Genomic DNA, 15,975 nt, shown 5'->3' on the forward strand with positions numbered 1-15,975 from the left:
TCCCGCACCCTTCATGCCTCCGAAATTCGGCACTCATCCGTCAAAAAGGAGGCCCAAGCTATTGTTGAAGCTGTGCGGCATTGGAGGCGTTACCTGGCTGGCAGGAGATTCACTCTCCTCACTGACCAATGGTCGGTTGCCTTCATGTTCAACAACACACAGCAGGGTAAGATCAAGAACGATAAAACGTTGAGGTGGAGGATCGAGCTCTCCACCTACAATTACGAGACTATGTATCGCCCTGGCAAACTGAACGAGCCGCCAGACGACCTATCACAAGGTACATGTCCCAGCACACAGGTAGACCGACTCCAGGCCCTGCACGACAGCCTTTGTCACCCAGGAGTCACACGGTTGTACCACTTCATTAAGGCATGGAATCTGGCCTACTCCGTTGAGGAAGTAAGGACAATCACCAGGGATTGCCAGGTCTGTGCGGAGTGCAAGACGCACTTCTACTGGCCGGACCGCGCGCGCCTGGTGAAAGCCTCCCACCCCTTTGAACGCCTCAGCGTGGACTTCAAAGGCCCCCTCCCCTCCATCGACCGTCACACATATTTTCTCAGTGTGGTCGACGAATACTCCAGATTCCCCTTTGCCATCCCATGCCCCGACATGACGTCTGCCACTGTCATCAAAGCCCTCAACACAATCTTCGCTCTGTTCGGTTTCCCCGCCACATCCACAGTGACAGGGGATCCTCATTCATCAGTGATGAGCTGCATCAGTTCCTGCTCAGCAGGGGTATCACTTCCAGCAGAACGACAAACTATAACACCCGGGGAAACGGACAGGTAGAAAGGGAGAATGGGACGGTATGGAGGGCCGTCCAGCTGGCCCTACGGTCCAGGAACCTCCCAGCCTCCTGCTGGCAGGAGGTCCTCCCTGATGCATTCCACTCCATTCACTCATTACTGTGCACTGCCACTAACAATTCACCCCATGAACGTCTTTTTGCCTTCTCCAGGCAGACCACATCCGGGGTGTTGCTCCCGACTTGGCTCGCAGCTCCGGGAACCGTGCTTCTCCATAAGCATGTGTGACTCCACAAGACGGACCCGTTGGTGGAGAGGGTGCACTTGCGTCACGCAAACCCCCAGTACGCCTATGTGGCATTCCCGTCGACTGCCAGGATACTGTCTCCCTCAGGGACCTGGCACCAGCAGGTTCCACCCCAACACCCCCTCCGCCCCCGGCTCCACCCTCCCCTCCCCTGTCTCTCCCAACAGCACCCCCCCCCCCCCCCCCAAGGACCATCTGTCCTCCCCCTACCCACACCCGATGATGAAGAGGATTTCGGCACGCTTCCAGAGTCACCATCGACCAGATCAGCACCAACATTGCCGACACCACTGCATCGCTCTCAGAGGAACATCAAGGTCCCGGACCGGCTAAACCTCTGACCGGTCCACCGAACATCAAAGGACATTTGTTTGCTCAAATCTTGTAAATATTAACTCATTGTTGTATATAGTTATCCACCACCCCCGCCGGACTCAATTTTTAACAGGGGGTAAATGTAGTAAACCACTGTTGCACCTGTATTAGGTGTTGTATGGTAGGACCTGTACTACAGGTTCGCCGGTAGTCCCTGCCTGCTGGCTCCGCCCAGGAGTCAGGGTATAAATATGCGTGTCCTCCAGCCAGCAGCCATTTCGCCAGCTGCTGTGGGAGGCCACACATCTGATAGCAATAAAGTCTCAGTTGGATTCAACTATCGTCTTTGTCAAATTGATCGTGCCTTAGCACAATCTAAGGACAGTCTCCCCCAAGACATTCTTCCACTACCTATTAAAATATGTGCTGCAAACCTTTGTTTATGTGCACATTTATTTGGAAATAATGAAATAGATATTGACATTTACTAATTCCATTTCAACAACAAGTCTCTTATTTTTGAAATGTAATACCAATTACCCCTCTACCTGTGCAGGTGACTGCTGCAAACACCCAGCACTGCCCATAGCGAACTCTTCGGCAGCCATTCTCACTCCATTTACGAAGGATTGCAAGACTTCCGTTCCATTTCCCTGGATATACTCCAGCAGAATATGGTGGGCTCCACCTGCCAACAAGTACTCCTGAATCATCATTGGAATTTACCTGAAAGGATAACACAGTAAGTTTGTATTGGCATTATTGGGAAGTCATGATAGCAATGAGACACATTGAAGGGATCAAAGGTATTAGATAATTTATGGCCATTTACAATTTATGGAACCCTTATTCTTTGCTGGTACTACCATTTACTAGCCTTTTGCAATAAATTACAAGATGTGCATTGGTTCCAAATCAAGTTGCTATTGTGGGACCTTGTTGTGCACAAATTGGTTGCCATGTTTACATTTGAAAAGTACTTCATTGGATGTGAAGCACTTGGGCCTCAGGTCATAAAAGATGAATTAGTAAATGCAAATTATTTTGCCCAGTAAAGCCATATAATTCCTAATCCTCAAAATATGAGCATTATTCAATGTGGATTCTTTGAAATTGGCTTTACTTTTTAAAAATGTTCAATGTGCTGCAAAGGTGACTGCAAAAAGTCAGATGATCCATTGTCAAAAACTGCCTCACTGTCTAACAAAGACAAAAAGGCACAGTGGGTGGCATGGTAGCACAGTGGTTAGCAATGTTGCTTCACAGCGCCAGGTCCCAGATTTGATTCCGGCTTGGGTCACTGTCTGTGCGGAGTCTGCACGTTCTCCCTGTGTCTGCGTGAGTTTCCTCTGGGTGCCCCGGTTTCCTCCCACAAGTCCCGAAAGACGTGCTGCAGGTAGTTTGGACATTCTGAATTCTCCCTCTGTGTACCCGAACAGGTGGGGAATGTGGCGACTAGGGGCTTTTCACAGTAAATTCATTGCAGTGTTAATGTAAGCCTACTTGTGACAATAATAAAGATTATTATTAAAGCAGGTGAAAGGGTGTTAACTGTACATTTCCCAGAAACCATCAGGGGACATTCCCAAGCTGAATGGGTCTTTTTTGGGAACAAAGTATGACTTAACTACACCCCACACTTCTCAGGTTAAATATCTTAAATCAATAAACCAGGGTGTGGCTAATCAATCCAAAATCACCACCACATATGGAAGAGGAACTGTTTTTGTGAGGAGTCACATTAGGACAACTATGTTTGTCCCTTCAAAATGTTGACTGCAGAAAGTAAGAGACAGCAACAGAGCAGCAGAAACAGCAATAGCATCTATACTTTAAAAGAGCAAAAGGTTGCAACATTGCAAGGACTCCAAGCCTGATCATTTTCATGTCTGCCAATATAGTAAACTGACTTCCTGGTAAAGAGACTATAAGCAACTAACTTCATGAATTGCAGCAAGTCTGTCCCTTTGAGAGAATCCTGCAACGACTTGGGCATATGATATCAGCTGTTGCATGCACTTAAACTACCTGTTAAGAGTGAAGAGGATTCCTTCATCAGCACTGCAATGTGTGTTTTCCAGAACAAGGTAATCATGTAAATTATGAACTATTCTTTTGCTTACAACTTGTAAAAGTGCACTATTCTCTTCAATTGTGCTCATCTTCAGTATGTTTGTATGTGTGACTGTGTGAGGGAGTGCCATCACATTAGATTTCAAAGTGGGTGTGTAAATAAACAATCATCTCTATTGAAACCCATGAAACGCATTTTGCTGGCTATTCAAATTGTCCACGCACTCAGGGCTTAGAAGACACACAGGGTGCGGTCTACTGGCCACATGGTGCCCGAACGGGAGTGTGGCGGGCCAGTAGATGCTGGGTGAGGCCACCCGCGGGCTTCCCGATAGCGACAATGCATCGTGGGATCTACCCAAGTCCCGTGACACGGCGCGTCTTCGGGGGTTGGGGCTGGGGGGGGGCCTTGTCACCCTCATGCTTGGGTAGTGAGGGAGGTGGGTCACACAGACTTTTAGTGATGGGTGGGGAAGGTTGTCTCTCCAGGGCGAAGATTGGGGTGTTGCGCATGTCTGCAGGGTTCCTGATGTCTGTGAGTGGGGGGGTGGGGTATACTCAATCTAACTTTGAGATCTGGGCATCCTTTACAAATGGCACCCTGATGTCTGAGGAGCCGTCTTGCCGTCATCTTTCGTTCCCCATTGCAGAAAAAGTTCTAAGGGTGCGATCGAACTGCCGCATTGCACTTGAGCAACAGCGCGATATGGTCATTTAAAAAGCAGGAGAGACCAATATCGGGCAGTGTACCGGGCACCGATCGGTTTGCCATCTAACCCTCCTGTACCCATTGGCAACAACCGCATCCCGCCACGTGGTGAGAAACCAATAATCACCAATTAAAGTCAATCATCATAGAATTAATGCGAACAACCCCCTATCTAACAGCCTTCCGTGGTCTAACCATCTCCCCAGCAAATGGTCACGCGGACTTTGATTAGCACTATTTTTTGAAACCATGAACCCGCAATGGTGGGAATCCGAGGAGATGAGTAGCCATCTTCGAAATCAGGCAGTCAGGCCGGGGGCACTGGGATTGTTGCCCCAGTGCTCGGTGAAGTGGGAGTGGGGGGGGGGAAAGACCCCTTGTGGGGACGAGTTCAGTTGGGGAGTTGGGCCGCCATCAGTGGGTGGGTGGGTGGGGGGACAGGGGAGTCACACCTTGAATGAAGAGGGTGGATGTCACAGCGACCGTGGGTCCACCATGCCATCTCCTGGATCGTGCATACCCATAACCCGTACTGACCGTGGCGGACTCTGGCCGCACAGCTGAAGGCTATTGTTAATAGGGAATGAGCAATTGTAATACTGTGAGCACTCCAGGGGCCCAAGTGGCTGTGCAGGGTGTGTGTTCCGTGAGCTCCTGCCTGTGATTGCTAACTTTTGCATGCTGCTGGTTTCTACAGTCAGGAAGAAAGCAGAGATTTGCTGCTGCCTGTTTTCTGGACAAGGAGAAGGAGAAGGGGAGTTCTTTCTCTCTCCTTTCTCTCAATTCCATTGCTGAGAGAATACTACAGGGATTTGCAGGAGAGAGAGGGACAGAACATTCTGCAGGTAAGGCCCTGGCCTGGGCTTCAGCCTGATGCCTGCCTCCACTGCCTGCTTGTTTGCAGGACTGCTGTGGCTGCCATTTGGTTGCTGCAAGTCTGCTTGCTGCCATCTCTTTACTTCTGCAGCCTGAAGTGAGGAAGGAAGGGGAAAGGATGGTGGTTGTTTCATCTGAGTGACTTGCTGAAGGTATGCAGTCTGTTTTGCATCTTGCTGGTGCATTTATCTGTACTGCTGCCTATTCCACATTTCAGGTCTGGAAGCCGTGTGTTGCAGTTACTGCCTCTTTCTCTGTGGCCTGGGGCAGGAGAGGGAGGAAGGTGCTTTGGAAGGAAGAGTGGTGACCCGATTCAACTGCTCAATTTGCGGGAGGCTGAAGGACTGCTTTGCTGTTTGCTGATGCTTTTATTGAACTGCTGACTGTTCAACATTTTATGTCTGGAAGCCGTATGTTGTTCCTGCCTATTCTGCTGCAGTGGCCTGGACCAAGGATTAGGTGGAGCAGGAGATCAGATGCCGGGACTGCAGGAGGAGGAGTGTGGTGGCTCACCTCAATAGTCCACATTGAAGGTTGTAAAGATGTGCCTTTGAAGGATGTCAGCAGCTTTAGTGTGATTATGACGGTTTTCTGTTTCACGTTTGGAGGCCGTGTAAATTGTTGGTGCCTTTTGTACTATTGCATGTTGTTGTTTAATGTTCGGAAGTCATACGCTTGCTACTGTATTGTTGCTGTTTCTTATTTTATGACTGGGGCTTGTTTGCTGCAGCCCCTTTTTGCTTCTGAGGCCTGGAGCAAGGAAAGGGAGGAAGTAAGATGACCTAGTCCAGTGCTTGGGAAGGGGAGGGGGTGCTTTAATGTGTAATTGTTTTTTGTGAGTAATGATATTGTTCAGGTTTTGCATTTGTACTGATGCTTTGTTATGCATAGGTGCCTGTGTGTATAGCATGGTGCCATTTACTTGTATTTGTATGGTTATTGTGATATGTGAACTGTTATTTAGTCTCCCACCCCACTCTCTCCACTCTCTGACTGCAGGGTTGTGGGAGGGGTTTTGTATTGTTGGTTGATCAGGGAATCCCGTCCCTGATGTTTCTGATCTCAGCAAACATTTACATGAATGCAGCGGGGATCCATAGATACTCCTGACTGAATTCTTTAGTTCTTGATCCAGATGTTGAGGCAGAGATCAGTTGGCATCACAGCGTGAGAATCAACTCTGGACCTTCTGGTTTACATGGCCCAGAATATGATCGGCTGGATTCTCCGTTCCTGAGACTAAGTGTTGATCGCGGGGCACAATTCATAGACTTCCATGATAGCAAAACTGGGGCTGCACCTGAACTGAGTTAACAACCATTGAGGGGCTGTTACCGGCGCCACGTGGAACACAATCAATTCCAATGAGAAATAGTGCCAGATTCGCGATCGACACTCAGGAAGCTGAGACGTTGCAGCAACATATACACACTTCATTCCCCGCACACACCATCCCAGCCAACAAGATGGCACTGGTTGTGCTGGAGCGCACCCATACGGCTGGGGCCAGATGGCACCTAGGGGGGTGGCCTGGAAAGACACTCATGCGACACATGACCCTAAGTTCACAGTGGGAAGTCAGCAGCGTGGCTCCTTGCTGGCTGCGGCAATGGTGTTCCGTGCCTGTCCACCCTGACCCCCAGGCCACCCCCCGCTACTCCCCCCGGCCATGGCAGAAGAACCCCCCCCTCACCGGCCAGCGGCACAACTGTCAGCAAACTATGGCAATGTTGGACACTTTCCGTACCCTCTCTCTCTCCCTCAGCAACCACGGTGCCTGTTTCACGATTTTTAAAAGCACAGCTGAACCTCGCCGTCCAGAAGTCAGCCCAGTGGAGGCGGAGAATCGCGGAGGCCTTGGAGGATACCGGGTTGGGCCCGCTAATAATATGCCAATGGCATTGGTTGTACGTGCATTCTGGAACGCAGTGACGCCATTGTTGAGGCAACGGAGAATTGCAATTCGGCGTGATACCGGTACCCGCCGCGATTACGGCATTGGAACAGATTCTCCGCCCAATCGGGTTTCCTGATTCCGGCGTCGGCCAACAGAGAATCCCGGCCAGTGATTTTAAAATCAAAAACATTGGGAAAAACTGTACCTTGACCTTTAAGATATCAATACTTACCATGGCAGAGACAATTCGAGCGATGTGAACTGGCAGACCTCTTCTCCTAAGTGCCTTACTTGGATTTTTCACATATTTGGGTGCTTTGTCCAATATCTTAAGACAGATGTCCAAAATATCATCTTCAAACTGTAAATATTAGCACATATCAATTGTTAAATAATATTAGAAATTATTCATTAACTTTAAGTACTTGGGTTTCTCTCATGCTACAGTATTCCATTTGATTGCATTTTACTTTATTTTATTCATTCATGGGGTGAGACGTTGCTGGTAGGTTCATCTCTAATTGCCCTTGAGCTGAGGGACTCGCTCGGCCTTTTCAGAGGGCATTTAAGAGTCATTCACATTGCTGTGAGCCAGGCAAGATAAGCATGGCAGAGGGATTTTTATGACAATTGACAATGGTTTCATGGTCATAATCATCAGACTTAATTCCAGATTTTTAGCGAATTCAAATCTCACCATCAGCCATGGTGGAATTTGAAGCTGTGTTCCCTAGAGCATTGCTCTGGATCACCATGGCCTTCCCTTGCTTCTTTATACTAATCAGGGGTGGGATTCGCTGGTTCCCCAGCAACGTGATTCTCAGCAGCGTGCCAGTTGTTGAACCTCCCGCAAATTCTCCATTTGTGCCGGCATTTAGCCTCAGAAACGTGTTTCTCGGCAGCGTGCCATTTGTTGCCGGCGGGATTGTCCCTTCCCGTCGCTTGTCAATGGGATTTTTCATTGAAGCCACCCCATGCCGTGGGAAAAGAGAATCCCCAGGGCTGGAGAATTCCGGCCCAGCAATGTAATATATAAGCTATGTTGGCTGTTCCTCTTCACTGTATCATTACACATGATTTAGAACTCCTGAAGTGATCCATTCTTCCTCAATGCCTCAGAATGATAAAACTATTCATTTCTCTTAAACTGTATTGATCAGTTCATATAATTGTTCTGGTGCTGTAGATCAGGATTCTGCACCCACACTTATAAAATTCTGGTGTTCACTAACTCCACATGCAGTGCCAATTTGCGGACTTGTAGACCAATAAAGGAATCTTTTGATCTGCCACTGCAGTATTTCATGGACAGCTTCATCTTGAAGCTCCATGTGACATTACAAAATATATAAATTAATAGCTCCCCATTTGATAATCCATTCAGAATCCAACCTACTCAAAACATTTTTGGGAATTCTGACCTTGTACCACGAAATGTAATTTGAACGAGCATTCCTGACCAATTATGTGAGTAAGGATCTGCCCATGTTACAGGACTTTAGCAGATTAAGAGAATGAATCAGAAAGTTCCCTTGTTTGCATAAACAGTACCTGTCCAAAGTTCCAGGAAATATCACTCATGTAATCACTACTACCAACATAAATAATTCCATTTTCATTCATCACATATTCATCGCGCTGAAGATCACTGTTCAGAAAAACCTCATCCTCTGAAATTAGATGTAACATTAGTTAAGTAATTTGGGATATAAAGACAAAGCAACAATTACAAATCTGTACCTGAAGATCCACTGATGCCAACACAGCCTGCCGAAATTAGCTGAACTCAAAAAGTTGCCAGGCAACCACTTCACTGCACTAAGGCTCAAAGCCTAGGTAAAATTCTTCAGCCTGTAGCACTGAGGGCATGTTCCATCTCAGTCTCCTCTAGAGTTCTCTGGCATTATAGGTCTCATTCTTTAGCAAGTTCAATTTACTCCATATGGAAATGGCTGAGTCCACTGAGAACATTCTGGTTTTAGTGCTGAAGACCTGTTCTCTCCAGAACAAAACCATTAAATTATTATCTCCCCATCAAACAACTCTCAATCATTTTTTTTAAAATTTAGTGCACCCAAATCATTTTTTTCCAATTAAGGGGTAATTTAGCGTAGCCAGTCCACCTAGCCTGCGCATCTTTGGGTTGTGGGGGCGAAACCCACGCAAACCGGGGAGAATGTGCACATTTCACACGGACGGTGACCCAGAGCCGGGATTGAACCTGGGACCTTGGCGCCGTGAGGCTGCGAGGCCACTGTGCCACTGTGTTACCCCACATTTCTCAATCAGGAGCAAATAGACAGAAGGTGTCAGCAATAGTGCTATCAAACGAGTCTTGCTCAGCATGAATCTGCCCATAAGTGTTCAGTTTCGGTTCCACCAGAATCTCGGGCGGGATTCTCCCGGAACCAGCAGGGCTGGCCGTACCGGCGCCGTGGAGTGGCGTGAACCACTCAAGCGTCTGGCCGCCCGTTAGGTGCGGAATCCTCCACACCTTCAGGGGCTAGGCCGGCGCCGGTGGGGTTGACGTCTCGCCAGCCGGCACCAAAGGGCTTGGCACCGCGCCAACCGGCGCCGAAGGGCCTCCGCCGGCCGGCGCGTGTTGGCGCATGTGCAGGAGCGCCAGTGTGCACTGGCATCATCCCAGCCCATGCGCAGAGGGGTTCTTCTCCGCGCTGGACATGGCAGACCATTACACCGGCCGGTGCGGAGGGAAAGAATGCCCCACGCCATAGGTCCGCCCGCGGATCAGTAGGCCTCGATCATAGGCCAGGCCACTGTGGCCCTCTCCCCCCACCTCCCCAGGGGCCAGTTGCCCCCGCACCCCTCCGAGGACTCCGCAGGCTGCCCGCAGAGCCAGGTCCCGCCGGTACAGACCTGGTGTAATGTACGCCAGCGGGACCCGCCAAAAATGGACGGCCACTCGGCCCATCGCGGGGCGGAGAATCACCAGGGGGGCCGCTGCTAACAGCCCCCGACCGGCACGGCATGATTCCTGCCCCCGCCGAAAACCTGCCGCCAGAGAATCCAGGATTCACGGCACTCCCCGGCAATTCTCCGGCATGGCGGAGGGTCGGAGAATCCTTCCCCTCGTATTTCCAGGACTTGGCCGGAGTTCTCCGGCCGTTGGGTTCTCTGCTCCTGCCGGCAGCGCAACCCTGCCCACTGGTTTTCCAGTGGAATGGGGTGGCTTCAATGGGAAATCCCATTAACAAAAGGAGGGAGTAAAGAACTCCGCCACCAGCGAACGGCGCACTGCCAGGAAACACACGGCTGTGGGACCGGAGATACCAGCCCCTTATTACAGCCTTAGTGCAATCATGGACAAAAGAGCTGAATTCCAGAGGTGAAGAAACAGTAACTGCCCTTAACCTCAAGACAGCATTTAACCAAGTGTAACATCAACGTGCTCTGGCAAAATTGAAGTCAATGACAATTAAGGGAGAAAAATGTTCACTGTTTGGAGTCACACTGAACACAAAAGAGGCTGTTCAGTCAATCATCTCAGCCCCAGGACATCACTGCAGGAGTTCCTCAAGATACTGTCCATGTTTATGGTGCAGGATGTTGTTCAATTAGAGCACTTAGAAAGAGAAACTGTGCTTTTGTGTTTTGTTCTTTGGTTACGGTGCCCTTTTAATGATATCTACTTTTATTAGTTTATTTGATCTTTTGCTACTTTTTAAAATTTGTCCTCTTTTACATGGCTATTTGTGTATTCAAACAAGTATAAAAAGAGACTTCTGGGATACTGGGGTTGAGAGGTATGAAGGAGATAAAAATAATACTGCATTCTGTGAATAAATTATTATCAAGAAAAGCACGGTGGCACAGTGGTTAGTACTGCTGCCTTACAGTTCCAGGGACCCAGGTTCGGTTTCAGCCTTGGGTGTCTGTCTGTGTGGAGTTTGCACTTTCTCCTGTGTTTGCGTGGGTTTCCTCCCACAGTCCAAAGATGTGCAGGTTAGTTGCATTAGCCATGAATAATTTCCCCTTAGTGTCCAAGGATGTGCAGGTTAGGTGATTGGGCGAGGGAAAGAGTCCAGCTGGGTGCTCTTTCAGATGGTCGGATGGGCCAAATGACCTCCAACAGCAACTTAGGGATTCTATGATTCTCGGGTTACGTAGTTCACAATCAGCTTAGAATCAAAATAACGGGTGCGATTCTCCGATATGGAGGCAAAGTGTTCGCGCCGTCGTGAATGCCGTCACGTTTCACGACGGCGCAAACAGGGCCCGGACACAACCTATTCTAGCACCCACAGGGGGCCAGCACGGCGCTAGAGCGGTTCACGCCGCTCCAGTGTCCTTATGCGGCATCAAATGGCGCCGCGCCAAACCGCGCATGCGCGGTTGGGGCGGCCCAATCCTGCGCATGCGCAGTTGGCCGCGTCATCCTGTGCATGCGTGGGGAACGTCTTACGCACGCCGCCCCCTCACCAATATGGAGCCAGTGTTCTGGGGCTGCGCGCGGAAGGATGTAGGCCCGGGGTGGGAAAAGCTAGCCCGCCAATCGGGGGATCCGATCATGGGCCAGACCCCATCGGAGGGCACCCCGTTGAAGGAGCCCCCCCTCCCACCCCCCACAGACCGCCCCCCCCCCCCCCCCCCGCACAGACCGCCCCTCCCCAGCATTCCCGCAGAGTTCCCGCCGGCAGCGACCAGGGGTGATGGCGCCGGCGGGAACCTGTCGTGTTGTAGCGGCCGCTCGGCACATCCTGCCGGAGAATCGCCGCTCGCCGGTTCTCCAAGCGTCCTGGTGCGAATCGCGCGCCGCTGGTTTCCGGGGGGGTGGGAGAATCGCGTGCGAGGGTCGGGGCGGCGTGGCGTGATTCGCGCAGCGCCCCAGCGGAGGGGAATAGCACCCTACATCTTAGACCCAACCATCTACAGCTGTCTCATAATTCTTTTTAATATAAATTTAAAGTATCCAATTCTTATTTTCCCAATTAAGGTGCAATTTAGCGTGGCCAATTCACCTACCCTGCACATCTTTGGGTTGTGGCGGGGGCGATCCACACAGACCACGGGAGAATGTGCAAACTCTACATGGACTGTGACCCGGGACTGGTATCGAACCTGGGTCCTCAGCGCTGTGAGGAAGCAGTACTAACCACTGCAGCGTCCTGCTGCCCGATGGATGACATTTACACAATGCAAGCCATCTTTCCTCCATCATAAGGGCAGAAGTGGAGATGTTCACTGATATATGTAATGTGTAGTGCCATTTGCAATCCCTCAGATAATGAAACATTCCATGCCTGCAAGGAGCAACACCTGGGCATTCAAGCTTGAGTTGATAAGTATTGAGTAACCTTTGTGTCAAACAAATGCCAGACACAGTAGTTAGCACTGCTGTCTCATAAGAACATAAGAACATAAGAACTAGGAACAGGAGTAGGCCATCTGGCCCCTCGAGCCTGCTCCGCCATTTAATGAGATCATGGCTGATCTTTGTGGACTCAGCTCCACTCTCCGGCCCGTACACCATATCCCCGAATCCCTTTATTCTTTAGAAAGGCATCTATCTTTTTCTTAAAAACGTTTAAAGAACGAGCCTCAACTGCTTCACTGGGCAAGGAATTCCAGAGATTCACAACCCTTTGGGTGAAGAAGTTCCTCCTACACTCCGTCCTAAATCTACTTCCCCTTATTTTGAGGCTATGCCCTCTAGTTCTGCTTTCACCCGCCAGTGGAAACAACCTGCCCGCATCTATCCTAACTATTCCCTTCATAATTTTATATGTTTCAATAAGATCCCCCCGCATCCTTCTAAACTCCAATGAGTACAGTCCCAGTCTACTCAACCTCTCGTCATAATCTAATCCCCTCAACTCTGGGATCAACCGAGTGAATCTCCTCTGCACTCCCTCCAGTGCCAATATGTCCTTTCTCAGGTAAGGAGACCAAAACTGAACACAATACTCCAGATGCGGCCTCACCAACACCCTATACAATTGCAGCATAACCTCCCTAGTCTTGAACTCCATCCCTCTAGCAATGAAAGACAAAACTCGATTAGCCTTCTTAATCACCTGTTGCACCTGCACACCAACTTTTTGCGACTCGTGCACCAGCACACCCAGGTCCCTCTGCACAGCAGTATGTTTTAACATCTTACCGTTTAAATAATAATCCATTCTGCTGTTATTCCTCCCAAAATGGATAGCCTCACACTTGGCAACATTAAATTCCATCTGCCAGACCCTAGCCCATTCACCTAACCTATTCAAATCCTTCTGCAGACTTCTGGTATCCTCTGCACTTTTTGCTTGACCACTCATCTTAGTGTCGTCTGCAAACTTTGACACATTGCACTTGGTCCCCAACTTCAAATCGTCTATGTAAATTGTGGAACAACTGCGGGCCCAACACTGACCTTGAGGGACCCCACTAGTTACAGGTTGCCAACCAGAGAAACACCCATTTATCCCCACTCTCTGCTGTCTGTTAGTTAACCAATCCTCTACCCATGCTACCATTTTACCCTCAATGCATCTTTAGTTTATGCAGCAACCTTTTGTGTGGCACCTTGTCAAAAGCTTTCTGGAAATCCAGATATACCACATCCATTGGCTCCCCGTTATCTACTGCACTGGTAACGTCCTCAAAAAATTCTACCAAATTAGTCAGACACGACCTACCCTTTGTGAACCCATGCTGCGTCTGCCCAATGGGACAATTTCCCTCCAGGTGCCCCACTATTTCCTCCTTAATGATAGATTCCAGCATTTTCCCTACAACCGAAGTTAAGCTTACCAGCCTATAATTACCCGCTTTCTGCCGACCTCCTTTTTTAAACAGTGGTGTCACGTTTGCTACTTTCCAATCCTCTGTGACCACCCCAGAGTCTAGTGAATTTTGATAAATTATCACTAGTGCGTTTACAATTTCCCTAGCCATCTCTTTTAACACTCTGGAATGCATCCCATCAGGGCCAGGAGACACAGCGCCAGGAATCCGGGTTAAATTTCAGCCTTGCATGACTGTCTGTGTGGAGTTTGCACTTTCTCCCTGTGTTTGTGTGGGATTGTTCCAGAGGCTTTGGTTGCTCCCACAGTCTAAAGATGTGGAGGTTAGCTGGATTGGCCATGCTAAAACAAATGCCCATAAGTGTCCAGAGATGTTAGCTGGGGGTATGAGGATAAGACAGGGGGAGGGGGCCTAGCTAGAGTGCTCTTTTAGAGGGTTGGTGCAGACTTGATGGGCCGAATGGCCTCCTTCTGCACTGTAGGGATTCTTTGGATTCTATAGAATGACTACCATTAACAAGAGAAGGTCTGTCCACCTTGCCTTGGTATTGCCATCACTAGATCCCCGCTATTTATATATTTGGAATCAACAGAAATGTAACTGGACCAGCCACGTCAGAGGTTGAGTGCTCTGGAATGGGTGAGTCACCTCCTTACTCTCCTGCCCACTCTTTACAAAGCATAAATCAGTTTAATTGGAACACATCAATCACCTTAAACAGTCACTCACTCTACTGTGTGCACCTCATGGGCGTGATTCTCCGAGCCCCGCACCGGGCCGGAGAATCGGCGCAACTGCGCCTCGCCGCCCCGATGCCGGTGCGCGATTCTCCGAGGTGCGGAGAATCGGCGCCATTTGCGCCGGCGCACTTGGCACGGTGCCGGTTGCAGGCTGCTGTCCATGGTGGGGCTGGCGATTCTCTGGCCCGGATGGGCCGAGCAGCCGCGCGGAAACGGCAGAGTCCCGCCGGAGCCGTTCACCCCTGGTCGCTGCTGGCGGGAACGCTGCGCGAAGGGTCGGGGAGCGGCCTGGAAGGGGGTGGGGTGGGGGGGGAGGGGGGGGCTCCGTCCCGGGGGCCCCTCCAATGGGGTCTGGCCTGCAATCGGGGCCCACCGATCGGCGGGCCGGCCTCTCCCCCCCGGGCCTACATTGTTGCGCGACCGGCCCCTGAACCCCCACGCCATGTTGCGTTGGGGCTGGAGCGCTGAAGAGGTCCCCCCGCGCATGCACGGGTTGGCGCGGCCCAACTGCGCAGACACGGGAAAGGGAGGCTGGAGCGGCGTGAACCACTCCAGCGCCGTGCTGGCTCTCTGTGGGGGCCAGAACCGGTTGTCCCCGCGCCTGTTTCGCGTCCTCGTGAAACGCGACGGCGTTCACCACGGCGCGAACATTTAGTCTCCATTTAGGAGAATCACGCCCCATGACTGCAGTGTATAACATTTACTTTTTAAAACAAATTTGAAGTATCCAATACATTTTGTTTACAATTAAGGGGCAATTTAGCCTGGCCAAATCACCTACCCTGCACATATTTAGGTTGTGGGGGTGAGACCCATGCAGGCATGGTGAGAATGTACAAACTCCACATGGACAGTGACCAGGGGCCGGGATCGAACCCTGGTCCTCGGCGCCATGAGGCAGCAGTGCTAACCACTGCATCACCGTGGCGTCCGGTGTGTGACATTTACAAAATGCATTATATCAAGCCAACAAGATTTCTTTGACCACTCCTGCCAAATGCATGATGCCTACTACTTGGAAAGACAGGGGCAGCAGCACATGAGAGTACCACCACCAATATCCGGGCATGGTAATAATATTACCCTTCCTTCACTGTCATTGAGTCACATTCCTGGGACCCACTAAGTGTACTGTGGTTCTACCTTCACCTCAAGATGCTCATTCACCACCAACTTCTCAAGGCCAATTAGGAATAGGTTATTACAGCTGATCTTTCCATGAATGACCACATCCCACAAATAAACAAAGTAAATGCAAAACTTGCTAATTGTAGAAATGTTGCTAGTTAAAAGAAACTGTACCTGAACACCATGGATTGAAAAGCACGACAAAAGTTCCAATATGGTACTGCACATCCAAATCAAAAGCATGCTGCAGAGTTAAAGTGTGGTAACCAATTTTGGCTCTTGGTGATGGTGATATGGCCAGGCACAATTTACTGCTGGTGGAAGAAGTGATGATTCCACTCCATCTTTTTAGATTTAGTGACTTTGTGAATGGAACCTCTATTAGAGTTCCATTTGAGTTCTTCGGCTCTGGACCTGAAGTA

At 49.9% G+C, this 15,975-nt stretch overlaps 1 protein-coding gene across 2 annotated transcripts in view; it reads right to left on the reverse strand.

The window, feature by feature from the left end:
• The window catches only part of LOC140428320 (protein-glutamine gamma-glutamyltransferase 2-like), a 61,165-nt gene that overhangs the window by 25,444 nt on the left and 19,746 nt on the right, over window positions 1-15,975 (reverse strand). For both annotated transcript variants that reach the window (XM_072514665.1, XM_072514664.1), the window contains exons 3-6: window positions 15,728-15,967; window positions 8,484-8,602; window positions 7,165-7,293; window positions 1,926-2,103 (exon numbers count right to left, since the gene is read on the reverse strand). In XM_072514665.1, the coding sequence (XP_072370766.1) occupies window positions 1,926-2,103; window positions 7,165-7,293; window positions 8,484-8,602; window positions 15,728-15,967 (666 nt within the window). The remainder of the gene's footprint in view (window positions 1-1,925; window positions 2,104-7,164; window positions 7,294-8,483; window positions 8,603-15,727; window positions 15,968-15,975) is intronic.

The sequence above is a fragment of the Scyliorhinus torazame genome, chromosome 8 (assembly GCF_047496885.1).
Source record: "Scyliorhinus torazame isolate Kashiwa2021f chromosome 8, sScyTor2.1, whole genome shotgun sequence".
NCBI classification, from domain to species: domain Eukaryota; kingdom Metazoa; phylum Chordata; class Chondrichthyes; order Carcharhiniformes; family Scyliorhinidae; genus Scyliorhinus; species Scyliorhinus torazame.